The sequence below is a fragment of the Natator depressus genome, chromosome 5 (assembly GCF_965152275.1).
Source record: "Natator depressus isolate rNatDep1 chromosome 5, rNatDep2.hap1, whole genome shotgun sequence".
Lineage (NCBI taxonomy): Eukaryota > Metazoa > Chordata > Testudines > Cheloniidae > Natator > Natator depressus.
This window is the reverse complement of record NC_134238.1, coordinates 41,192,843-41,219,283: the sequence shown is the minus strand read 5'-3', so window position 1 is coordinate 41,219,283 and position 26,441 is coordinate 41,192,843. Positions and strand designations below refer to the sequence as shown.

Here is a 26,441-nt window from a genome sequence, read left to right as displayed (position 1 = left end):
ACTGTTTATAATGAGACAAGTTAGGGGAAGTAATATCTTCTATTGGACCACCTTCTGGTGGTGGAAGGTACAAGCTTCTTAAGAGCTATGTGAGCCTCAAAAGCTTACATCTGCCAGTAATAGAAAATATTACCTCACCTACCTTGTCTCTCTCAGTCTTGGGGCAAAGACAGCTACACCACCACTGCAAACAACTGGTTACAAAGAGACATTTTTCCTGACTGCTAGTTCTGCAAGTGCAGCCTGGGATGCAATTGTCAAGTTGGTATGTGGGAAAGGAAGAACCCATCACCATCAATAAAGGTGCTGCTACAAGCCAAATTTAACTCTTTGTGATGGGGTTGCACAGATGACCGATTGGCCCTGTAATAAGAACTTGTACGCAACTGTTGATGAGTCACAAGAAGGAAGAATAGAATTCATTCATTTTTGCAGTGTTGGCTCTCCAAAGCTAAGAAGAGTAAAATATAAAAACTATTTTCATTAGAATAGTTCATTATGTTCTTCTTAAGAAAGCAGATGAGTCCAAATGTACAAAGGGAGCAGATCTGTGGGATAAGAGAGGAGCCATATTTAAAGTCACTCCCTTTTGAGACAAGAACTGCACTTCAATATGTTGGCAAACTCCAATCAAAGAACTAATTTTTCTTCATTCTCTGGTACTTTAGTAAATTAAATGCTTTACTCTTGCAATTCTAAATTTATGATCCATTAAGTTATGTGGTTCAATGTCTCAAAAATGAACATGTTGCTATGCAAAGTAAAATATCAAGCAAGCTGAAAGGAATTTTGCCTCTCATACACCCACAAACATCAGGAAAACCAGCATTATTGTTCAGCTATGCTACCTCAGGAAACATGGTTTTTCACACTTCACAGAGCAAGTCTTTGCTGAAAATTTATACTCCATAGTTTTCCAAAATGTGTGTGAAGTATAAAGACACATGTTGAATTCAGAATAAGTTCAGCTAGCAGGCAGGCACTGTGAACTCTCTTCTTTCTTGTCATGGTTTATGTATTCAATTTAGCATTCAGTCATCTTGAAAATGGATTTTTTGATTGTAAAAGACCTACCATTCTTTGGAGCTGGCTGGTCTGCAACCTTCCCCGTTCACCTAAGTTTGTTTTCCATACGATGTCTAGTTTTCCAATTACTGTTACACCTTTAATCACTCCAGCTTTCTCTGCAAATTCCTGCTTGGGTTTTAGGCAGTATAAATACTGACGAGTATCCATAGGTTGTAAATATGTCCTTGAACCAAATGTAGAGACACTAGAAGAAAGAACATTGTTCCTCAGTTTAAACTGTTCTTTTCAACAGGATTCTTGATCTTAGCCTTAGCAATAATCCAATAAAATCCTATTTACTTTGTGTGTGGTCTCTTATTCAAAGTTGAAAGACCCCTACAGAAAGTCGTTCTTACAGAAACATGGAAAATAAGCTAAGCAGAGACAGTGACCATGCCAAACAAGGAAAAACAAAGCATACTGAGAAGAATTCAGGATCAAGGAACTAATTTAAAATATTTATAAGTATAATAACCATGAGGAGTATATTTACATGTGGGGAAAAGCTGTCCTGGGAAAGTCAGTTTTGCTAAATTATAGCTTGTATTGTCCATTAGTTTCTAGCCTAAATCATAGTCTTCTGGTGACACTTTGTGGTTTTTTGTTTTTTTTTTTTTAAACAGGATTATCTAGTTTAGACAAGGTTTGTACACAACTTTGAAAAAGTAAAGCACTATGAAAGTTTTAAGTATCATTTTAGACCAGCGTATTAAAACATCAGCCTCATTTTAAATTCAAACAAACAGCTGTAGCATTGCTCCATTTATCACATATATCAAGTAAGAGATATAATTTGCACTATATTCAGCCTGGGTTCAAGGTGGGTGGGGGAGAGAGAGAGGTAAATAAGAACTTGGCAACATAATGTGCAAAAATGTAACTTCTATATTTCATCCAATAATATTTGTCCTAATAATTTGAGAAAGGCATTCTATGTACAGGAATGGAGCTGATCTCAAAACCTTAACTAAGTACATGATCAGAGGCCTGCTTTGTCTTTATATCTGTTTAAAATTAATATAAAACAGACAAAAGTAGAATGTGAATAAATATTCTAAATATCAGTAATATTTCTAGCCAAAACATTTATGTTAACAAAAAAAAAAAAAAAGAAAAAGTTTAATGAGGCTGCCTGTACTCCCTTGTGGAAAAAAAACACTGCAGTGTGTGAATAAGCAAAGAACTCTGCAGATGACATGTTGGCCAAACTGACATTCTTCCCAACAATACTAAGGTCTGCTGAAAGAGGTTTTATAGTGAAGGGGGAAAGAATCTATTTTAGGAAACTGGATTCACTCATTCGAACCTGCTTACAGCGTACTGATAGTGTTCTAAGTTGCATTAAAAATAATCCACACACCAGGTAACTTTAATAACCTACCAGTTCAATTCTACAGCCTAGAGCAACATCTACTGTAATATCAATAAATTCAAGAGCAAATTAGGCTAAACACCATCCTGTAGCACCGAAGAATTGAACTGGTAATAGCACAATGGCACTCCCTTTCTCAAAAGCTTCCTGAGATGTTACTGGAACTGGTTGCTCCACCAGAGGCTTAGCTATCTTCCAACCAGAAGGAACAGGTATTTTAGCCAAGGAAGACCAATTCAAGTTGGTGAAAGCCGATGGCTTTCGGCACAGTCCAAGGACAGCTAGGCTTAATACTGTATACTGTATACTAAAAACCTAGCACTGGCAATTCTTCCTATCTTTTAGTATCACCACTTCATCCTGCTAGTGAAGAAACACATCAACACTGTCCCCACTCTTCACCTGCAAAATCTCAGATGACTTTGTCTTTCTTTGCATTGATTCTTAGTCCAGTCCTCTCTGCCACTGCTGCTATCCCTGATACCCCATTATTCAGCTCTTCCATGCTGTACCTACACAATAATGCCCTTCCTGAGCTGGTCTACTATACCATTTAGATGCCATACTATAGCACTGCTCAACTGGGGAAGCCTGATCCAGAAGTGGAGAGCAAGAGTGCACCTGGTGGGTTACATCATGCTGTCTGAGAACTATTTAAAATCCAACAGCCGCTCAAACCCTACTCTTTTCTCTGCTTCTGCTACCCTCGGTCCCCTCACACCCAATCCCAGAGCATCTCTTCCACCATTCCTGTCCTGCATGTAATTCTGCTCAAGGACAAGGGAAACAGTGTTGCATGGAGGGCTGGAGTAGGCTTTACAGCCCATAGGAACAATGCTTCCTCTGCCCTGGAGCTGAGCCCTCTACAGGCAAGAAGAAGTCACACTTTACCCCACAGCAACAACACAATTCCTAACTTACTCCCATTTTTGGATCTGACACACAAAATGACCAAAAAGTCATCCATTATTCAAATCCCACAATCTTTTGCACCAGAAGGATTGTGGGATATGGTGAGTCACAGGATGATTTTTCAGTCATTTTGTGGTTCATGGACCAGAAAAGGTTGCGAACTGGCGCTATCGGGTATATTAAAATAAATACTACATTTTTCTAGGATCTTGCAGGGCCATTCTGCTGACCTACCCTGGCAGCCAGCTCTAGTGAGTCTTATTAGTTATAACTGAGAAGTATAAAAGGGTTAAAGCTCTCGCAAAAGCAGAAAGCAGTGGGGGCAAGGTCAAAGGTGTCCTGCAGGGAGAAATCCTAGGAAGAAGCAAGGTTAGAAAGAGCTCAGGCTAAAGTTTGTGTTTAAGTAAACAATAAATGAAACACCAAGAAGGGAGTACATTTTCAACATACCTAGTTGGTGTTTATCATGTAAGGAGCAGGATAGCAACACCATCCGTTTTCAGTGTCTGAATACAAATATGACGGTAAAAAATAGCATCTATACAAAGAAAACTGTTGTATCCTTTTCCACTCCTACCTCTACATGTCAGAGTAGGGGCTCAATTCTTTAGTTTCCCAAAGGAGAGTTGAGTACTAAAGACTACTAACATGATGCTAATTTTATACTTTTATCTTTAAAAAATTATATTTAATATAGTAGTTTGAGTCAAACAGGAGCTTCTCTCTGAATTTTTCCTTACCTTTCCCCAGCTTTGTTGACAGTATTTAGTTCTGCTACATTGTACATAATAGATGGCTCTAATGAAACCTTCTCCATAAACATCGGAGAGGTTGTAATATTCTGAATCTGAGCTTCCAGAAATACTTCATCTGTCTGAAAAAGCAGAGGACCAAGTTTATAAAGATGTTACTAGGATTGTAAATAAAGTGCAGTGTCTTATTGTTTGAAAAATATTAAATCACAAAATATGATTAGTTCATGCCTGCAAATCAAAGCTACAGTAAGTAATGCAAGAAAAAAATCTGCATCCCAATACAATTAATGGGAGCAAAAGCGTTAGTTTATTTATCTTGCCAAACAATGGATGTGGGATAGCTGTACTACATTCTATCACCTATTCTTTTAAAAGGTTTTGAATGATAACTTCTCAAGGCTTTCTTCAAGTCAGCAACATCTTAGCTTTTATCTAAGATAATTTTTGAGGTAATAGAACGAAAGTTAGGGAATTGCAATGTACATTAAAGACATGCCATGCCAGATTACTGGTGCATCAAGCTAAGTACAAGAAAAATAAATATTACAAGAATATTTAATACGGGTAGTTTATTTATTGAACTGAAATACAAGAGATTAGATATATGCTCTGAGCTTCTAGTATTACTTTAAAAGGACATTGAAATGTACTAGCTACAAAGCAATCCAATCTCCTCCCTTGTTCAGCTACATCATGCAACAGTTACTAACATTATGTAAATCCATCATTTCATTGGCACTCTATATCCAAAAATTCTATGAGAAACATCAAGTCTCCTTTAGTGTTCACGTCCAAGAATGGTACGTGCAAGGTGCTCTATAATGGGAATCAGGCTGCACATAGTTTCAAGTGTGCGAGTTCAGATGGAGGCTGCCTGTCACCAAGGAAGATAGGGTTTACCCTTCAGCATAGAAAGCAAGGAACTGGGAGTGTGTGTATTATTATGGCTCCTCTTGAGTCCCACGTAGGTGACAACACCTTGAAGTTCTAAAATCTTAAGACTAAAATAATTGCTGGAAAGTCCAGGTTATCAGAGGCAAAAAGCATTGGGAGAACTGAAAAAGAAATTCCTTTTGTAATTAGTTAAGGACCAATTCTGCACCATCTAAAGTCAATGGGACTTGTTGATTTCAGCAGGAACTAATCTGGGCCCCTTGGTAGGATTAGGGAAAGGGTACAGATTCTCTCTCTTATGTTTATAGGTTTTTTTTTTGTTTTTTACTTTTCTGATTGTCTGCAAATTATGTCTCATTTTATGTTATGCAAATAGGGTCTTGCATGTAAATTAAAGCGGCCAAAATGGGATAAATATTCTCCGATGATTTACCCTCAAAAGATGCTATATTAAAAGCAGAAGCATGGAAAGGTATTGGAGACCTTCATTATGTCCTAAAAATGTAAAAAACAAAAACTGAGGAATGATAACAGTATACATACAGTAATGAAAGCCCACCAAATCCACATGTTACGGACAGGTCCAACACTTGTGGGAGAAGGTGGAGAGAGATTCAAATAAAATGCTGACCTCGTAACTAACATTTCTCAATTAATATAGTGTGTGTCGATTTAACAGTTTAAACTATCATCCAAGTATCTCTATGGACTTAAACTCTTACTGTTTGAAAAAAATATATCTCTCTCTCTCCCATAAATCCATTGCTTAAAATCTCCATTTACCCAAATATCACATCAGTTATTTTTAATGCAGCAACCATCAGCAAAAATTTAGAAAGAGCTCTGTTGAAGGGGAAAAGAAAAAAAGCAGCATAATGAAAAAGCAAGTTAGTTTAATAAGGCCAAGGCTGATTAGTTTTAATAATATGGTTAAACTCAAGTGCTTATAAAGAATTCAGTTAATTTTAACACAGCGCACACCTTAACCCTTGAAGTAAAATAATAATGCAGAAATACCATACTAAATCATCACTGCATGCAATCAAAAGTTTGAAAGCATAGTTGTAACTAGCATGAAGGAGGATATAAGACATTTGGTGCTCTCTCCTGAAACCCACTGTCTCCACCTGCTGCAAACAGAAAAGGGATCTATTACAGCTTAAACAAGAAGATAATCTTGTAGCTGAATTTAGATACTGGAAACAGTTGATTACTACTGTTCTACATTCTCCCAAAAGCAAAAATGTAAAAAGGGATTAAACTCAGTTTCCCCAAACATGAAAGAAACCATTACAAATCTCTTTGTCAAGTTAAAAAATAAAATTAAAAAAAAAAAAAAAAGATAAATACATATGCCTGCTAAAATTATGGTAAAATAACTTGTAGAATTACCATCCCAAAAAAGTCTCAACTTTTGGTTTCAACAATGGGTATTAAAGAAAGAGCTAACATTTTAAAAGGATTATATATAGCTGCATATATTAGAAAAGAATGGATGTGAAAGTATCAGTTAATTTTATGCAGAACATTGCTTTTCCATTATGTTTTTAAAATAAATAATCTTAACAGGCACAGAGACAAATAGAAGACAATTTAAAAAAAGCATATATATTTATAAAAAAATAAATAAAAATTACCACAGAACTGAGGTCACTCTAATGGGAAAATAAAATAAAAAAAAAAAGACAGCATTAGAGAAATTAGGGTTAAATGTTAAAAAGGAGGATAACTAACTTTCAAACAAAATGCATTTCTGCATTTTTTGTTCTTTCTAAATAAGACAGCATTAGTAAGAGAGGAATGTAAATAAAAACAGATACAAACATATATGACAACTATATTTCTAACAAGGTACAAGTAGTATTGTTAAATAGTTAACTAGCATTGCTTATAATCACACCTCTAATTTTTCTGAATGCTGAAGAACAAATCCAATATGGGATAGGTTCCGAGTACAAGGTGAGTGAGCTACAGATAAAGGTATGGTGGGATAAGCTAATAAAATCAAAGGTGGTTAGTCCTTGGGCAAGACTGAACTGGCCAAGTTTATCCCTAGTGCAAATCCATATTGCAGTTTTTTTCTGAGATGGGTGATGATCCTTGTCATCTTTCCAGAAGAATGGAACTGTTCATATATAAGGCCAGGAAAAATGTGATATATGCTAGCAAAATACTTAGCAAAACTCAGAATAGCAAGTTCCCAGGAAAAGCCTATTACTACAGACAGGTTCCTCAACAAGGCTAATTGCAACTGTAAGCTTTTTTTTTTTTTTTTAAATGGCCCAGTGCAGCAAATACTTCGGCAAGAGAGTACTTGTACTCAGATGACTGCAGTGTTTGCAGGACCAGGATCCTTCGGGCCTGATCCAAAGCCCATGAGAACCTTTCCACTAACTTCACTGGGTGCTGGTTCAGGCCCTAAAATTCCAAGGGATAATGTCTCCCTGTTCATTTATATAGCACGCAACAAATCCTGGTTCCAATCCTGATTTGGGACTCTTGGTGCTACTGCAATACAAACAAAGACCTTACATATGACCCTTTCTCTTGTCTCAATAGGAAACATGTTATAACTTGTTATTGGAGAGTGGCAATCCATTCTCTCTAGTGGGAGACCTTATGAATAGGTAATATCCCATTTGCAGTAGTCCTTGCAGTAATTTAGCAGGTTAGTCACCCTTTAAAACTTTTAATTACTAGATCTTATATACACACATATAAAATACCTTATTTATAGCTCTCTCTTATACCCAAGGATCATTTTCCTTTCTTCACAATGAGAAGGCTTCAGATTTCATCCTTCCAACAATGTTGCTATTAACATAATACTACATGGAACTTCCAACCAAATAATTGTTTTTGATAGCTCTTCGTTTTGTTTTGGCTTTCCAATTATCACAAACAGCAGTGCTAATTATACTTTAATACATGACATTACAAACCAGACAAATCCATTAATTGTATTTGCTATGCAAACAAACTTCTTAATAAATTTGGTCTATTTATTCACAAAGTTTTCTTATTGAAATTATTCTGTTTAATCAGATAGATACAGCGTGGTCACATACTAGGATAACAATGCTGTCTGAATTCCTGGACAGATAGAACAAAATGTATTATAACAGCCTTGCAAAAATATTTAAAAATTTAACAGCTCAAGCACCAAATCTACCTGGCCATCTTTTACCGTGATTATGAGGATGGATGGATAGATAATAGTGGAATGAGGGGAAAAGGAAGGTATTTCACTCACCTGTTAACATTTTCCCCCTTCCCCGAGACAAGTGGGCAAACAGAATTTTGGAAGGCTGTAATAGTTATACCATCATATGGTAATTCAGTATTTTTATTGCAGACCCATATTTTCAGAGATTTGTTCGTGGGCCTTAAAAATAACTGGTCCGAGCTAAAACTTGGTATAAGAGTTCAGATTTAAGAAGTTTTTTTATATTCTCATGTAATTCAGAAAAATGACCTGCTCTTTAAAAATTTCGTGTACAGATTCGGTTTCCATTCTTCACGAGGGTATTTCAGGACAATAGGACATTCCACTTATGGAGTTAGATGGCTAACCCCTATGTTCTTTCCAACTGGAATACTGCTACTGAAGCAATAGTATATCCATGATACAAAGCAGAAGCATCTATTTTGCCCCTTGGAGAACTTTACCAATGGCACAAATATTTGCCTTGCAAGAGTACACTGTTAATTTTCAGTGACAAGAATATTTAAGAAGATAATCCATTTTACCCACTCAGATTCTGAGACTGTTTAAATACTTCACTCCGAGAGAGTTTAGTTAAAGTAGAAGGACTCAGCCTTGCAAGATTAGATTAAATTTAATCATATACTTTAAGAAGACTTTTAAAAATTTAATTCAGTTTCAACTTCTTATACCTCTTTTCTGAATTTTAATATGAGTAAAAACCTAGTAATTAGTGTGCTACTCATTGGCAGCTCAGGGGAAACAGCCACAGACTGCCTGTGTGACCGTGGCAAGAAGACAATCTTTGTGCCTCAGGTGCCCATCTGTAAAACAGGAATAATAATCCTTCCCTTCCCCTGCAATTTATCTGTCTTGTTTATTTAGATGGCCAGTTCTTTGGGACAAGGACTGTCTCTTAGTATGCGTATGTTCAGTACCTTGCACAATGGAGCCCTGATCTTGTTTGCAGATTTTAGGTATCAGTGTGCATGATTACACCTCTAGGAAGTCTATAGTTTTCTTTAATCAAATCCACTCACAGTACATATGGACTTTATATGTTAGCAAAATAGTTTAAATAAGTTTCATGCAGAGGGTTTTTTATTTATTTTATTTGGCGGGGAGGGGGGTAAATCTTCTCCAGCTCCATGCATTTCAGTTTCTCCCATCCCCTTCCTTCATCCTATGCTTAGGTCCTAAAATTAATGAAGTAAGTATCTTCAACTTTATTTTTGTGCAATTTCCTTTCAAATGACTCTCCTCAGATTAGACCAGTGGTACGCACCTCTGGTAGTACACAAAGATCTTCCAGGGGGTACATCAACTCATCTAGATATTTGCCTAGTTTTACAACAGGCTACATAAAAAGCACTAGTGAAGTCACTGCAAACTAAAATTTCATACAATGACTTGTTTATACTGCTTTATTTACTATACACCAAAATGTAAGTACAATATTCATATTCTGATTGATTTATAAGCAAGTAAGCAATTTTTTCCAGTAATAGTGTGCTGTGACACTTTTGTATTTTTATGCCTGATTTTGTAAGCAAGTAGTTTTTAAGTGAGGTGTAACTTGGGTGTACACAAGATCATTCAGACTCCTGAAAGGGGTACAGTAGTCTGGAAAAGTTGAGAGCCACTGGAGGAGACAAGAACATTCGGTGGAAGTTTCTGATGAAATGATCAGCAAAGAAATAGTTACTTTATTTAGTAACTCCAACATAATTTAACACCCACCTTGCAACATAAGATCTTGAACCATCTTACAAGCATTGATTACCAGTACAACATTGCTTTGAGGATAGTACTAAATTCATGTCAGAGGTAGGGAATATTAAGAAGAAATTAAGTGACTTGCCCAACACCATACGGCAAATAAAGGATAAAGCTAGGAACAGAAGCCAGATTTCCTGGCTACATGTCTTGTATTCTAATCCTAAAGGTTACCATGGAAGATTAAATTCTGCAGAAAATTTAGAAAATACAAAAGTCCACAGGGGAACACCTAGATGTACAGAATACACTGAAATTCCATTAGCAAAAGTTTCTAGTGCCCATAAAGTTGTAAATAAAAAAAGGAAAATCTTCTATAAGTCTCTAATTAAAAGCATAAAAATCCAAAAGATGGATAAAATAAGTACATACAAATATGTAGCACTTATATAATGTCTTATATCTTTGAAGTGCTTTGTGCATGTACTTATATAAATGACACAGATATAAGACATTTACGTTACAGAAAAACCACGTTCACAATAGAGCTAAACAAAATTTTCCTGAAGCCAGCCAAATTAGTACTTTCATACTGAGCACAATTAATCCTCCTTATGAGAGTTTAAACAGTACTCTCCCAGTCAGCCTTAAAATATTTGTTACAAAACAGAAATATAGGCAATTGTGATTGCAGTTATTAAACTTCATAAGGAGAAAGCAGTACATGCGCATATTGTTACTGGATCAAAAACAAACATATTCCTTAAATCTGAATTTATTTCTCCCTTTCTCAGCCCAACATTGAAAATGGATGATGAAATGGACATTCCATGTCTAGCTTGTTGTAATAAAAGGGTGAAATCAAAGTAAATTAGTCTTTTTTCATAGAAGATATAAACAAGGCTGGTACAACTAGCACCTCAAGGTACTACATTTATTTAAAAGAAACTTTTCATATTTAACCTTAACACTAATTTGCTATGCAGTAAGTAAAATTTAAAAACCTCACACTTACCTCAGCATTATAGAATTTTGTTTTTACATCTAGTGGTTTGAGAACCTGATTGAAAAAAGAATACAGATTAAAGAGAGCTTTCTCAGATTTCTTTACCATTATTAAAAAAAAAGATACTGATTTTAAACTGTTATTTCTTAGGTTCTTAAATACTGAGATATCTACTCAAATCATAAAAGTGTTTTTCTTTCTGATCTAGCAGGAAAGCAACATATGTTAATGTAATGCATAAGAGTTAGCTCCTAGGATTCTTTCAGTTAAGAGATGCAGCACTACTCTTGTGTACAATTGCTTCTTCTTAGCTACATACTTCATTGCTTTGCTAAATGCATGAATAATTTGACAAGGTGTTGGAAAATGATTTCATATAAGAAAAAGTCCTCTTACACTGGGAGAAAAGTCTAGTTTACGTAGTTGATCAGTCTCTTTAAAATAATGATACATTCTTCTTCACTATTCAAAAAAAGGGTTTTTTGTTTTGAAGAAACAAAAATGTGAAAGATTTGCATCAAATTTCCCCCAGAGTTTTACAGCAAATGGAGCTTGCCTAGGAACTCAAATACTAAGTACAAACAAAGCAATAAGAAAAGGAGTACTTGTGGCACCTTAGAGACTAACCAATTTATTTGAGCATAAGCTTTTGAGCTTTTATGCTCAAATAAATTGGTTAGTCTCTAAGGTGCCACAAGTACTCCTTTTCTTTTTGCAAATACAGACTAACACGGCTGTTACTCTGAAACAAAGCAATGAAATATCAGCGGTATGCAATTAACTAATCAAACAATTTCTGACTCAGCCTTCTAACTTAAAAAACAACTGTTACATCTGCAGTGGAGATTATTAGAAACAAGCTGAGTATTTTAGCCACATAAGATGAGCCATTATATACACAATCCGAAGACACACTCCTCAATAAAAAAAAAGATACAAATTACTAGTGCCAAAACCCACAAATGTTATGTAAATTTCATATCAAGTCATACACAGTTTGCTTGAGAAGTTATATTTTGTCCTAGTTCACATCAGTTAACGAATTCAAGTGTAGAATTTATATCTGCTCTCCAATTGAGGCCAAAGAGAAGAAAAATATTTACTTCTTTTAAGCAGAGTTTTGAGAATTTTGTATTACATAAAACATTTTAAAAAAACTAACCTTTCAATTGATATAGTTGTAACATTTTGTGATGTTATAAAATCAGCTAGAAATCCCAGAATTTATTCAGAAAATGGTCACAATCTAATTATTTGCCAACACCATTATGTATAAACTGCTCTGAAATTATTCTTGTTTTCAAAGATTTCACCCGATTACCCCAAGGCTATCATCTTTCTCAGTACCCATAAATCTTAAACCATGTGGGCTGCTTGCAAATTTCTCTACATAATATCCTACTATTAGTATCCGAACACATGCAAACAGTAAAAAATGTGTTATAAATTATCTATCTCCCTGAATTCCCTTATAATTCTCTCCACATACTGCTGCTTATAAGGACTCTGTATTACATAAATATACGTTCTACCATTAGTGCAATGTTTACACAAGAAAGCCTAGAGCCAACCCAGCTCAAACTCCTTATAGCAGAGTTACAAAACATAAAAGTACTGTATCACATCTGAAATTCCCAGGAATCTTGTAGGCATAGCCAATTAGTTTCAAAAAGAGGTCTTTCTATAAACCAGATAGCAACATAGCTCACAGATTATACCCATATATTTATGCTCATTAAAATATCCTAGGATCATGTCAAGGCATTCTAATACATATTAAAAATATCACACTGATTATTAAGCTATTTTTATACAGTAAAGTCAACATGCTACCTTCTGTTTTAGAGTGCTCTTCAATATCTCAAGCTTTGGATACTGAGAAATGTGCCTGTTTCTTGAGCCTTATATACACTGTTGGAACACAGATAAAAACCTTTAACTATAGAACTATCACTGCTTCTCATAATATGTCTTGGGAGCAATTAATTCCTCATATTATTCCACATGTTCCTAATGAAACCCTGAAGACGCCCCTGTCAACAGCAGAAGTTAGGTGAAGTTGGTGTTTCTGCAACATTACAAGTTTCTACCATCTCTTCACAATCATAAAATATTATCTCTATATATCGTGTGTCCTACAAGGCCTGAGGAGCACATTTAAATTCCAAGCTGGCTGTTCATTTTGATGGGTATATCATATGTAAAGCAAATAGTGTGTGGCTTTTTAACGTTTGTATTTTTGATATTTATATTTTTAATTGAGGTATGTGATCTCTGATTGCTGTGTATAAAATAGCTGTGATTATGTGTGATTATTAAAACTTAAGAATGTATTTTAGTCACCAATAGATATGTAACAGTTGTGTGTATTTAAATGAGGAAAAACTATGATAGCAACTAATTACATACAGCTGATATTTCACTACCTTGTTTGCAGATCCCCCTCTCTTTACTGTAAAATGTGTTTTCTTTTATGCAAATGTTGGACAATTTCCCCTTTCCCTCCATCTAAAAATCCCAAAATATTGGACAATAGAGGAATGTTTTATTATTTACAGTAGCTGACTACCTATTTTCATTTTCTTTGTTTTCTTCTATCCTGGAAGGCTGGTTTTGGCGTCAAGACCTCTTCCTATTCTACTTTATTTAACAATCAATAAACACCTGTCAAAGTTTTTCTGCACAAATTTTACTTATCTTAAAAATACAGTAACTCTCACAGAACCAGAAAATGAAAGACAGAAAAGACCTATGAGGTAATTACTACATTTCCAGCAACCAATCAGTTTTATTTCTTTCAATATATTCACCAGTCCTATTTTAAATGACTGAGGTGAATGAGCTCGCACCAGTTTCTTCAGACTATTTCAAAAGATAAAAGGTCTTATTGTTAAGACATTAATCTTACTCTCTAAGAGAAAATTTCCTTCATTTAAGTTAATCTCATTATATCATGTATATGGTGTCTTGGCCACCCTAAATAGTTCCTCTCCAGTCTTAGGTCCTGATCCTACAATCAATTCCAGATTCAAAACAAGCCCATATTTGTCTGACTGTATGATCAGGTCCATACTGTTCACATCCTTCAATTATCTGTAGTTATTGTATCCCTCTTTAGTCATGGATGGCCAAAATATGCCTCATTCTTTCAAATATTTCCTCATACTTCCCCCACAAAAAAAACCCCACAGCACACCAATGTGTTCCAATGCTCCCTCTCTTTTTTGCAATTAACAGACAGACATTGATAATTTGGGTTGGAGTTCGAAATGTGGTTGTTTTCAACCAATCATGGTAATAACAGGTCCATGAAAAACAAAAACAAAAATAAGGGAAAGAGTTCACTATCTGTCAATGGAAAGAGTACACATTTAATATATTATAGGCTGGGCAGCCTATTATTAAAGTTGCCCGATATTTCTCATTTTAACACGTTCTTTTCAGTTAGTTATAACTTTTCCAAACTTTAACCATTCAACGTGAAATATTAGATGGTGGGTTTCTTCTTCAGGCAGAATTTTTTCTGGAAAATTTTACCAAAAAGGTTTCAGCCATTTCCAAGACTAAGTTAGAGAAAAATATGTTATTTTTCCCCATGTTCAAAAATATCGACGTTTGGAGCAGGGGACTTGAAATCCAAATTTAGAAAAGTTATCTTTGAAAAAAAAGTGCAGTTTTCACATGATCAATGGACACTTCTTAGCAGCTAAGATCTCAGAAGATTCTGTCCACAGTGGACATGTTCCTGCCTGGGGTGGAGCAGGATGTTACCTGTAATTGCAGCTCTGGGTTGTCCCAGGCCAGGCCACGCTAGGCCAGGCCCATGCCCCTATGCTAAATGCAGGCAGCCTCTCACTCCTGTGCTCTCAACAACACCCCTGCTGGCACTCAGGCAATGACGAAGAGAAAGCTGCCCAATTTGTATCCAAAAGGGTCCAGAGCCTTCTGGGAGGTGAGCCAGAGTAGATTCAGACAAGGACCTGGAAGGACTGGGGGAAGTCAAGGGGAGGGAGCACTGAGATTGGGAATTGGGACTGGGGGAAGATAGGGACTGGCTGGGCAAGGAGATTAGGAATGGGAGCCAGGGAGGGAAACCATGGGGGACTGAGATCGGACAAAGAACCAGAGAGAGACTGGGACTAGTAATCAGTGGCGCAAGTGGAAGGAGAGAGAGATATCAATCTAATGAGGAACCAGGATGGAGGGCGAGGAGGAATGGGACTGGTTGGACAAGGAGACTGAGACAAAGCTGGAGTGGCGGGAGATGCTGAGATTGAATTAGGAACAGAGAAATGAAACCAGTAGAGATAGAGAACATGGGTGTGGGGTAGAGAAGAGACTTGACAAGGGCTGGGAGGAGGGGAGACTGGCTGGGCAAGGAGTCTGGGAACAACAAGTGGGGTGGGGGCAGAGGTGGGAATGGTTGGGCAAAGAGACCAGGACTGGGATGGGAAGCCAGAGGACTGGAAATTGGGCTGGGCAGACAAGGAAAATGGGACTGGGGAAGAGAGAGGACTTGGACATGTTGGAGGGGATGGGACAGAAGGGGTCAGAATTTAGGGGAAATAGGCAGAAGAGTCTGTGCTCACTACGGTCCTCCACAGCGTGGAATGGAATCCAAGATTCCTGAATCTTACCGTTCCCCTCCTGTCAGCAAATATCTGTGAAATACACTGGCAAAGTGTCTCATCTTCCTCTAGTGCTAGCCCACATGGAGGATGACAACTTACTACAGTAACTCCTCACTTAATATCGCCCCGGTTAACGTTGTTTCGTTGTTAGGTTGCTAATCAATTAGGGAACATGCTTGTTTAAAGTTGTGCAATGCTCCCTTATAATGGCGTTTGGCAGCCGCCTGCTTTGTCCACTGCTTGCAGGAAGAGCAGCCCGTTGCAGCTAGCTGGTGGGGGCTTGGAACCAGGGTGGGCCAGCAGCCCCCCTATCAGCTCCCCAAAGTTCCCTGTGCGGAGACTGCCCTCTGCCTTGGAGCTGCTCCCTGAGCCTACTGCTTGCTGTGTGGGAGGAGGAGGGGGCTAATGTCAGGGTGTCCCCCTCCCCCTTGCTCCTGCGCCCAGCTTACCCAATCTTCCATAGAGCAGGGGGTACATACCACAGGGCTCAGGATGGAGGGAGCTTCCTGGCAGCAGCTGCGGCCTCAGCTTGCTGATCTACTTAACAAGGCCCTGTACTTAAGATTGGGGTCAGCGTACTTAAAGGGGAAATGCACATCTCTCTCTCCTCACACACATGGTGTGTGTCTCTGTCTGCCATGCTGTCTCCCCTCTCTCCATTCGTGCTGCCTTGTAGAGTGTGAGGCTACATTAATAACAATGAGTTAACCCTTGAGGGCTCAGCCAATTGCTAGTTCATCATTTAACAGTAGGGCATTCCCTGGGAAATATCCCACCCTCTGACTTCACCACCTCAACCAAGCTTCACAATCACCATCGCTGTGTACCAGTATTAAATTGTTTAAAACTTATACTGTGTGTGTGTGTGTGTGTGTGTGTGTGTGTGTGTGTGTGAAGTCGCATTTTTCAGGAACGTAACTACAACGTTAAGTAATCTGTTACTCCATTAGCTCAAGTGGCATAGGTCTATGTGGTGGAATGACCCATTTGTTTTTTGCCAGTTTCTTTTCTTTTTTTTTTTTTTTTAAAAGAATGTCAAAAGAACGTTATTCAGGTTGTAAAGTTAAGCACTCTAAAGTTAGGAAATGCCAGAATTAAGTTTGCCAGTGCAACCTTAATTTGGCATTTCTTAACTACTGAGTGCTGGACTTTGCAACCTTAGCAATGTTCTTTTGACATTCTTTTTTTTTCTTTTAAACATAGAATCATAGGACTGGAAGAGACCTTGAGAGGTCATCTAGTCTAGTCCCCTGCACTCATGGCAGGGGGACTAACTATTATCTAGACCAGGAGTGGGCAAACTACAGCCCGCGGGCCACATCCGGCCCTCTAGCCAGTTTAATCCGGCCCTTGAGCTCCTGCTGGGGAGCAGGGTCTGGGGCTTGCCCTGCTCCTGCACTCCAGCCGGAGACTGGGAATGGAGGCCGCTCTGTGCGCCCATGCCAAGCTCCCAGAAGAAGCAGCATGTCCCCCCTCCGGCTCCTATGTTTAGGGGAAGCCAGGGGGCTCCATGTGCTGTCCTCGCCCCAAGCGCCACCCCCGCAGCTCCTATTGGCCAGGAACTGCAGCTAATGGGAGCTGCAGGGGCGGTGCCTGCGGATGGTGCAGCACACAGAGCCGCCTGGCCGCACATACACATAGGAGCCGGAGGAGAGACATGCCGCTGCTTCCAGGAGCTGCTTGAGGTAAGAGCTGCCTAGAGCCTGCACCCCTGACCCCCTCCCCCAGCCCAGAGCCCCCTTCTCCCCCGCACCCTGAACTCCTCATTTCTTGCCCCACCCCAGAGCCCGCAACACCAGCCAGAGCCCTCAACCCCCTCCTACACCCCAGCCCCAATTTCGTGGCCCACCATACAATTTCCATACCCAGATGTGGCCCTCGGGCCAAAAAGTTTGCCCACCCCTGATCATTGACTATTCCTGACAAGTGTTTGTCTAACCTGCTCTTAAAAATCTCCAATGATGGGAGATTCCACAACCTCCCTAGGCAATTTATTCCAGTGCTTAACCACCCTGACAGTTAGGAATTTTTTCCTCATGTCCAACCTAAACCTCCCTTGCTGCAATTTAAGCCCATTGCTTCTTGTCCTATCCTCAGAGGTTAAGAAAAACAATTTTTCTCCCTCCTCCTTGTAACAACCTTTTATGTACTTGAAAGCACAGGAAATTACATTTAAAAAAAAAAAACAAAAAAACACTGAACAAATTCTAAAAGGTGGGACAATACTGAACTCCATCACCCATAAAAAAAAATCTGTATCTCATAGCACTGAATATTTTTCTGCATTTGTTAAATGTCTTATAAAAAGCAAGTTCTACAACACTATATACACCCCTAAAGACACAGAATAATCTGTTTAACATAATATAAGTCTATTTTCAATAAACAAGCGAATATATTTTTTAGATTTCAAGTGCTGCAAGTAAACAAACAGTACCTATTAGCTACAGACACTGCATATTCTTATATACAGTACCTGGAATTTGAAGAACTTTCTGAAGTACATCTTCTCTCCTGTCTGTGTAGTATAACTTACTGCACATACTAAGCTGAAAGAGACAGGCATTTTAATAGTTTTGAACAATTTTCAATCTTTTGTTTGTACTTAAGAAGAACCAGAACAATGCATGTCTGCAATGCTTTCATGTAAGCTTTACCATACTTGCTATGATTAAAAATAAAGGCAATTTAGATTTCCGTCAGTGGCATGCTAGTCTTTTGCTATATAAAAAATTTCAGGGATATGTGTAAGAAAATGCATAAGTCAGGAGGAGATATAAAATCTTACATGTGTGTTCCTATTTCCTTTACTTCATGGTGAATAACATCATCAATGCAACAGTCAGATTTAAGTTCTGCCACTGCAGCACTGGAAGCTGAAAGGTTTAATCGCTGAGAACTTGTCTGAAGATCAGCCTTGGAATTGAAAAACAACACAGGTTAGAATGCTTTCAAGTCAGCAGTGTGTCTAAAGAGCAAAGCATTACAAAAAAACCAAAACATACCTTGTGAGGCACTACATTTAATTCAAATAATCTACAGGATACTATGAAAGCCAGATGACCAGAAATGAATCTGCTTTTTAAAGCCTTTTTAAAAAAAATCTGTCTACAGACACAGGCACATACAATTCATGTTGTTTTTTTAATTAATTGGAATGTAAAAGACAACTCATGCAATATTTGCTGCAACATTAATGCATGAGAATAACCTGTGGAGCCTGCAAGCAATGACAATTTTGCCTGAATTAGGACAGCAAGCCCATACTGTATTAAGAGTGACTTATTCAAACCCCAGTGAGTAAATTTTATGTTACATCTGTTCCATACTTGTCTAATAAGTGCAGTATTGAAAAGGGATCCAAAAAAAGGGTGTGGGGGGAGAAAAGAGAAGCACTACATACTAGATCTTAGTTACCATTTCTCTTTATGGCCCAACAGTTTTTGCTTTGCAGCATAATTAAATCCATGGCATGAATAGCGTGTTATAGTACAGGAGGTTTTTTTCCCCTTAAATGCTGATAAATAAAAAGGTTGGGAATGTGTGATTACCAGAACACACATTTTATTTGGTTGTAGACTGACTAAATGCATTTGTATCTGCAATAGAACTAATATTATATTTTTATTTATATATAGATATATATTTTCAAAGCCAAGGATAATATTCAGTACACATACAGAAGGTCTACTTCTGTATGGCCTTGGCTCACAGCACTGCCACTGGCTTCAGAAAAAGAGTTCCATGATTTAGATTTTAGCCCATTTTTGTTCAATATGAGAGCAGTTATTACTTGCTGAGGTTATACTCGTTTGAAGTGGACTTTCTATTTGACATACGCTGTATATATATATTCATAGATTCCAAGGCCAGAAGGGACCATTGGGATCATCTACTCTGACTTCCTGTATAGCACAGGCCACAGAACTTCGCCAAAATAATTCCCAGAGCATGTCTTTTAGAGAAACATCCAATTTTGATTTAAAAATTGCTAGTAATGGAGAATCACTACTAACCTTGCTAAGTGTGTTAAGTACATATTGTTGCCCCTTTTGACCAGAGCAGCTGGCCAAATATTTAGGGTCTAGTACACCGCTTCAGTTAGGAAGAGAAATGGTGACAGTCAGATATTTCTTTAATGAAGTTTTGTTTATGTACAAAGTATCATGTCTCTGAATGCAGAAGCAATCAAACAGAAGGAAACAGATTCTTTTGCTCACATCACCAAGAGCACTCTTTTCAGCCTACCCTCCTGACCCAAAAACCTCTCCCCAGGTTTCTTCCAGGCTCTGCTTTTGTGCTTTCAGTTGCTCCTTCCAGCTGTCTCCCTCTCTGTCTTTTGACTGTTCTGCCTACTCTCCCACTCCTGAAAACAATATTCAGCAAAAGCTCCTTGGTGGAAACACATACTCCTCTTGTCTTTGGTGGGGGCTTATGTTTACAGCTATGTTAACTGAAGGGTGAGTTCACATCTATCAATCTCAATGGAGGTTATAACTCAACCCATAACAAGATTTCATCCAGCTAATTATTGCACACACTAAGATGAAAGAGACAGGCATTTTAATAATTTTGAACCATTTTTGATCTTTCATCTATACTTAAGAAATAGAATAATGCATTTCTGCAATGCTTCTATGAAAGCTTTTCCATACTTGCTATGGTTAAAAATAGAGACAATTTAGATTTCAGTCAGTGGCATACTAGTCTTTGGCTATGTAAATAATTTCAGAGATATGTATGCTTTAATTGGGACAGTCTTTGAGGACCATTCAGAAGCTAGAGCTAGTGCAGAATACAGTTCCTGCTGGTCTTAGCTGTGAAAATCATGCTACGCTAATACTACAAAGACTTTCTTCCCATTTGCTTCTGGATGCAATCCTAACTTGATTTTGTCCTCTAAAACTCTTTACGATTTCATTCCAGACTACCTGAGGATTTTTTTTTTCCTGTGCTGGGAAACCTTTTAATGGTTATTTCTTAATACCTGCTGTGTATTATGTTAAAAATGCACCAGATACTATGGATTTGACACATTTTATAAATAGATATATCTTTTCACATACCTTTACCAATATGTCCTTGACAACTTGATTACTGTCATTATGTACACTAATGTAACTGGAAAAGGTCTCTCCCAAAAATATATTTCTGTTCAAAGAAAATAGTACTTTTTAACAATGTAATTCTCAACAAGTCAACCCACTGAAATCCATTAGAGTCCATCTTTAATTTTTGTAAATATTTTATTTTAAAATTCTACAACGATGTGGTCTATGCTATGACCAGTTCAATTCCATCAGTGCTAGCAATATCAAGAATCTGATCATAGATGGGCCACTGGCATTTTAAAAACTGTCTCATCTAACCCTGCTCAGAACATGTCTAATTGACACTGTGCTCTAATTACTGACAGCAACCCCTCTTTACTCTAGGAATCCCAACGTTGTTGCCACTAACGGAGCTGAACCAGACGTGGGAATAGTGGGAAATTTTGCAGTGCCTGTTGTAATCAAGTCCAATGGGACTGCAAGTATGAGTAAAGTTACTCACATACGTAAGTGTCTGGAAAACCAGGCCCTAAAAATACCCTGGCAATTTTCTAGTATACACAATTTTTTAAAGTTTAACTATCGAAAAAAAATTAAAAAATGATCAAGTCAGATTCCTACTTGAAAATGACAATCTCAGTGATAGCTCTTAACTAAAGTCCCAGTCCTGCAATGAGATATACAGAGGTAGTCCCTTAAAACCTTAAATGTAAGTGCACTGCATCAGTTTAAAGCTTACACCGGTACAACTTAATATAGTAAACACTGGAGTAAACTGTGTTGGCATAAATCCTGCTTATCACTGGTGCATCATATCTTAGGGATCTGTACATGAATGTAAATTTCTCTAATGCAGACACATTACTAAGGGACTGTCTGCTATAAAGGGTTACATTTCATCTGGAAGTTAAAAATTGCCGCACACACTGCAGGGCACTATGCAGTACTGTGCTGTCTACGGTCTCTCCTAGACCCTACTATACACAGAGGCAGGTACGTATTGCAGAGACAGTCACTGAATACATTCAGGCTATGTTACACCAGTATCAATACTGTGTGTTTATACTTGATAAATAATTTCCTGTTATTAATGAAATAAACAAGTTATCCTTAGTCATCTCCAAAATACTGCAATGTGTATTCGTAAAAAAAGGAAAGGGCGCTAATAAGCACAAATAATCCAAGTTCCAGGATTCATCTAGCAATAATCTTCATACCTTACAGTTGCATATTCGATTCTTACCCAAAGTTCTGAGGCAAAGTCAACATTTCTCCAAGCATTAAAGTTTCTGCTCCTTTTACGGTGGAAGGGTCATCTTTCATGAGTTGATTCAACAGATCTCCTGTAATAATATATAATGGCATAGGTCAAAAACATTTGTATAAACTAGATCCTTGTCTACATACAAATGACATGTTTCCTTTCCATGTATTTGGAAATTGATAATACAGTGCTGCTTTTGAATGTTATTGATATTATGGCTTAGTTTAAATTATTTTTCTTTAGTGACCCCACAATAAAGGGCAGACTGAATAGTTTCATGTTAAACTCTTTATTGCTTCTTGAATTACACTCATGCTAAATTCTAAGCATTAGTAGAGTTTGGTTTAGTTCTTGAATAGGGTGTGCAAATTAGGAACTTTATGATTTTGTAAAATTAAGTTTTAAATAAAAGGGCACCTGCATACGAGGAAACCTTAAGTACAGCTTTTGCTGTTGCAAAAGCTATCAATCATTATACACTGAACTTAGTACTGCTCGCTCTTCCATATTAGACATAAGCAACAGTTTATCTGCTGTATATAATTCAGCAACAAGATAATCTTTCAATCTTACATAAAATACCATGCTTCCTTCAAGAATGAAAAGCAAGCAAAACTGGATTTTGGCTGAATAGCTATAGACAAATTAAAAAAAATTCTGGGTGACCAAGGCTTTGAGAACTGACTTGTCTATGCCATATTTTCCTTACTGAGGTAATACAAGTTGGGTGGAATTTTCAAAAGCATTCAATGTTGGTCTAACTCTACTCCCCTTAACACAGTGAGAATTTCTGAAAATTCCACCTGTTGTGTTTAATGATTCAGTCAACACAGAAGGGCTCAATCCCAAAGACATATCTCCGGATAAACATTAACCTCAATGGAAATTCTGCCTGCATAAGACCAACTGCACAGCATATCAGAAATAGCTGACCCATTTATCCTTCTTTACTTTACTCTATTTACATTCTTATACAATTTTCTTTATTTTGTCTTTTTATCCTGATACGTGTTTTTTGAAGATACATTGCCATTACACTGGAAGATGGGGAAAGAAGAATGTCAGTTGCTGGGATGGGGAGGGGAAAAATATTTAGGCTGCACAGCACCTCTCTCTCCACCTTGGCTGGCCTCTAGAATATAGCCAATATCTGGGGAGAACACAGCAATTTCAAGGGGAAACTTGGAATGCTGTGCTAGCACCAAAAGACAAGGAAATTCATCAGGCAACAAGTCCTGCAAAATCATTGTCAATTACCCATTGAAATAAGGTGCTGGGTAAACTAATGGCTGTAATGAGGGAGTGTCATAAATGTAAGGGGAAGTGTAAACACCTTTAAAATCCCTCCAGGCCAGAGGACAAACCCTTTCACCTGTAAAGGGTTAAGAAGCTAGGATAACCTAGCTGGCACTTGACCAAAATGACCAATGAGGAGACAAGATACTTTCAAAAGCTGGAGGGGGGGGAGAAACAAAGGCTCTCTCTGTCTGTGTGATGCTTTTGCCGGGAACAGCAAAGGAATGGAGTCTTAGAACTTAGTAAGTAATCTAGCTAGATATGTGTTAGATTCTGTTCTGTTTAAATGGCTGATAAAATAAGCTGTGCTGAATGGAATGGATATTCCTGTTTTTCTGTCTTTTTGTAACTTAAGGTTTTGCCTAGAGGGATTCTCTATGTTTTGAATTGAGGGATTACCCTGTAAGGTATTTACCATCCTGATTTTACAGAGGTGATTCTTTTACTTTTTTTCTTCAATTAAAATTCTTCTTTTAAGAACCTGATTGCTTTTTCATTGTTCTTAAGATCCAAGGGTTTGCGTCTGTGTTCACCTATGCAAATTGGTGAGGATTTTTATGAAGCCTTCCCCAGGAAAGGGGGTGTAGGGTTTGGGGAGGATTTTGGGGAGAAAGACGTTTCCAAGCGGGCTCTTTCCCTGTTATATATTTGTTAGACGCTTGGTGGTGGCAGCAATAAAGTCCAAGGGCAAAAGGTAAAATAGTTTGTACCTTGGAAGTTTTAACCTAAGCTGGTAAAAATAAGCTTAGGGGGTTTTCATGCAGGTCCCCACATCTGTACCCTAGAGTTCAGAGTGGGGAAGGAACCTTGACAGGGAGTAATACAGAATGCCGTGTCTCCAGATATGCACGGTAATTCCATGCTTCTATTTTCTCCCCAGTGTGTACTTGGTTGTCTGAAACCTTCCCTCCACATACAATCGTCTCAAAGCAACAAAAACAGCGTCCACTGGATGATTTTTCTAATTCCTCAGATTTTGAGGGAACATGTTTACAGGTTGTTCACCAAGCTTCCAAAGCCTTGGGGAGAGAACTGTGGTGGTGATTTGCTAATTTTCTATGGCCTTTACAGGGGGAATGTTTACTTCATGTAATACATTGTAACTTCTATGACTGCAGAGGTGTGGTGTAGAAGTCTCAGTTGCTCATTTGGGACTGCTTTAATCCTTTTTGCTTTTGTGTGCCATGATGAAACTCCAACTTATGTTGCTTACTAAATTAGTCTAAACGTTCTCAGATGTTCTTGCCTTTCTAGTACCATCCACCTTTTTCATCCTTTTTTGTGTTATGTATTCATTAGATTGTAACTCCTCAGGGGATGAATCTGCTTTTCTTTTTAAAAATGTGTTAAGTACAGTACAGTGAACACGTCTGGTGATATATAAATAATAATGAATTAATTATCAAGAGATCATCATATACCTGGCAAGTCTCTCTCTTCACAGGTCACTGGAATATTGGTGAATAATGTAGGCTTGGTTAACCTCATCACTGTGAATTCAAAAAGGAAAGGAAAAGTTACTAAGAAATAGTATTTAAAAGATCCAAAAATATTTTGTAGTTTTAGTAAAAAAAAAAAAACAAAAAAAAACCAAAAAAAAACAAACCCCACCACCATATTTTTCATTTTCTTGTTTTGAAGTCAGTTTGAAAGGGGGTGATACAACCAATCACATTACCGGCACTTCCTAGTAAATATTTTTGGTCAGTATGGAGTTAAAGTTTAATAGGAATCTAGGTCATTGCATACAATTGATTTCACAAACTTTAAATCAGCCTTGCAAAACTATCATGAAAATGTAATGGCCTAGGCACAACCTCTACACTACAATAATGAAAAAACAAAATGAATCAGATTTTACTCACCTGTCAAACAAACCAAACAATCTTGCCCCAGGAAAGGGGACAAGTAGAATTTTGCAAGGCTGATCTAAACCATCTTACTCAAATTATGTAGCCTCATCTATATCATGGTGCCTGGGATTTATCCTCAAGAGAGATTATTTTCCAGATGGAGAATAGGAAAAAAACCAAAGAAACAACCCCACCCCGCAAAACAACACACACACACACACACACAGGTCCTGATTCTGCAAACATTTACACATGACAGTAATCCCATTGAGTTCTATTGCATACATGTTTGCAAGATCAGGACCATTTTCTGCAAACTGCTTTGAAGATGTAAAATTCTAGACAAAGGCTCAGTATTTTTTTAAAATGCATATGAATAAAATTATTTGCTGGGACCAACATTTGCAGTTCATCTGTGCAAACCAGTGTTCCCCTCATTTACAATATTTTTGGTTAAGCTTTACCTTTAATACTAAGTGTAACAAGACTCACAAGATTAAACAAATACAATGTAATATTCAACAGCACAATTATCAGTAAGTCATAGCTTCTCAGGCAAAGTAATTTAAGAATCTGGGAGTTCCAAAATATAAATAATATTCCTTCATTTTTTCATATAGTATGTATTGTTTACAATTTAAAAATAGGAAATAAATTATATGTGGCACATCAAGGCAACCTTCAGCTCAGTATCTCTTCAGGCTATAGAAAAATAAACTGGACAAGCTTGCATTGAAAGTTGCTATTTGAAAGACTGATGAATTTTCATTTCTACTATACTTTTGTGCCATTTCACATTCATTAGTCTACTCAGCATTCATTGATGCCAGCTTGGTAAAATCATTGATTGTTTCGGGTATGCATTTGGGCATGGTGCAATGGTTCATGTGGTAATTTATGCTACAATATGAGACACCTACATGAGATGGTTAATTGAGGCACAGTCAGTTGTTTTAGGGAATGGATATATTACAAAAGTGAACCATAAGCAAAGCTCTTTTTAATGGGAAGATGTAAATTGGAGATTTTAGCTGAAGAAGGCATAATGTACTCCTGGAGGGACTCTGCACTAAAAAATTCACAATTCGGCAAAATTCTGCATATTTTATTTGTCAGAATAATGCAATATAATCACACCAGTTTCAATTGTTTTGGTAATTTATTTAAACTACAATACAGAAAAAAGTCACAATGACTATTCAGCATTTCCTAAACACATGGAAGTGAAGTTACAAACACTTGGTAACTAATACCCTGCATTCCAGTTATAATCCTGGATTTTCATTTAAATTACATTACAGAACACCAAACAGCAAAAATAAATAAAATAAATAAATAAATTAAAGAAGTCATTTTAAATTGCTCAAACTTTCATACAGTTTTGCTAATCATCATCCTGGACCTGGCTGGGTAATTTG

The 26,441-nt window shown here is 37.4% G+C and overlaps 1 protein-coding gene across 4 annotated transcripts in view; it reads right to left on the bottom strand.

Moving 5' to 3' along the window:
• TRAPPC13 (trafficking protein particle complex subunit 13) overlaps window positions 1-26,441 on the bottom strand; it is a 44,189-nt gene that overhangs the window by 5,024 nt on the left and 12,724 nt on the right. For 2 of the 4 annotated variants that reach the window (XM_074952629.1, XM_074952632.1), the window contains exons 2-10: window positions 24,592-24,660; window positions 21,854-21,953; window positions 20,626-20,710; window positions 18,348-18,475; window positions 18,036-18,108; window positions 10,938-10,982; window positions 6,639-6,656; window positions 4,093-4,226; window positions 1,075-1,273 (exon numbers count right to left, since the gene is read on the bottom strand). In XM_074952629.1, coding sequence (XP_074808730.1) covers window positions 1,075-1,273; window positions 4,093-4,226; window positions 6,639-6,656; window positions 10,938-10,982; window positions 18,036-18,108; window positions 18,348-18,475; window positions 20,626-20,710; window positions 21,854-21,953; window positions 24,592-24,660 — 851 coding nt within the window. The remainder of the gene's footprint in view (window positions 1-1,074; window positions 1,274-4,092; window positions 4,227-6,638; window positions 6,657-10,937; window positions 10,983-18,035; window positions 18,109-18,347; window positions 18,476-20,625; window positions 20,711-21,853; window positions 21,954-24,591; window positions 24,661-26,441) is intronic. The other 2 variants (XM_074952631.1, XM_074952630.1) reach the window with 1 other exon arrangement.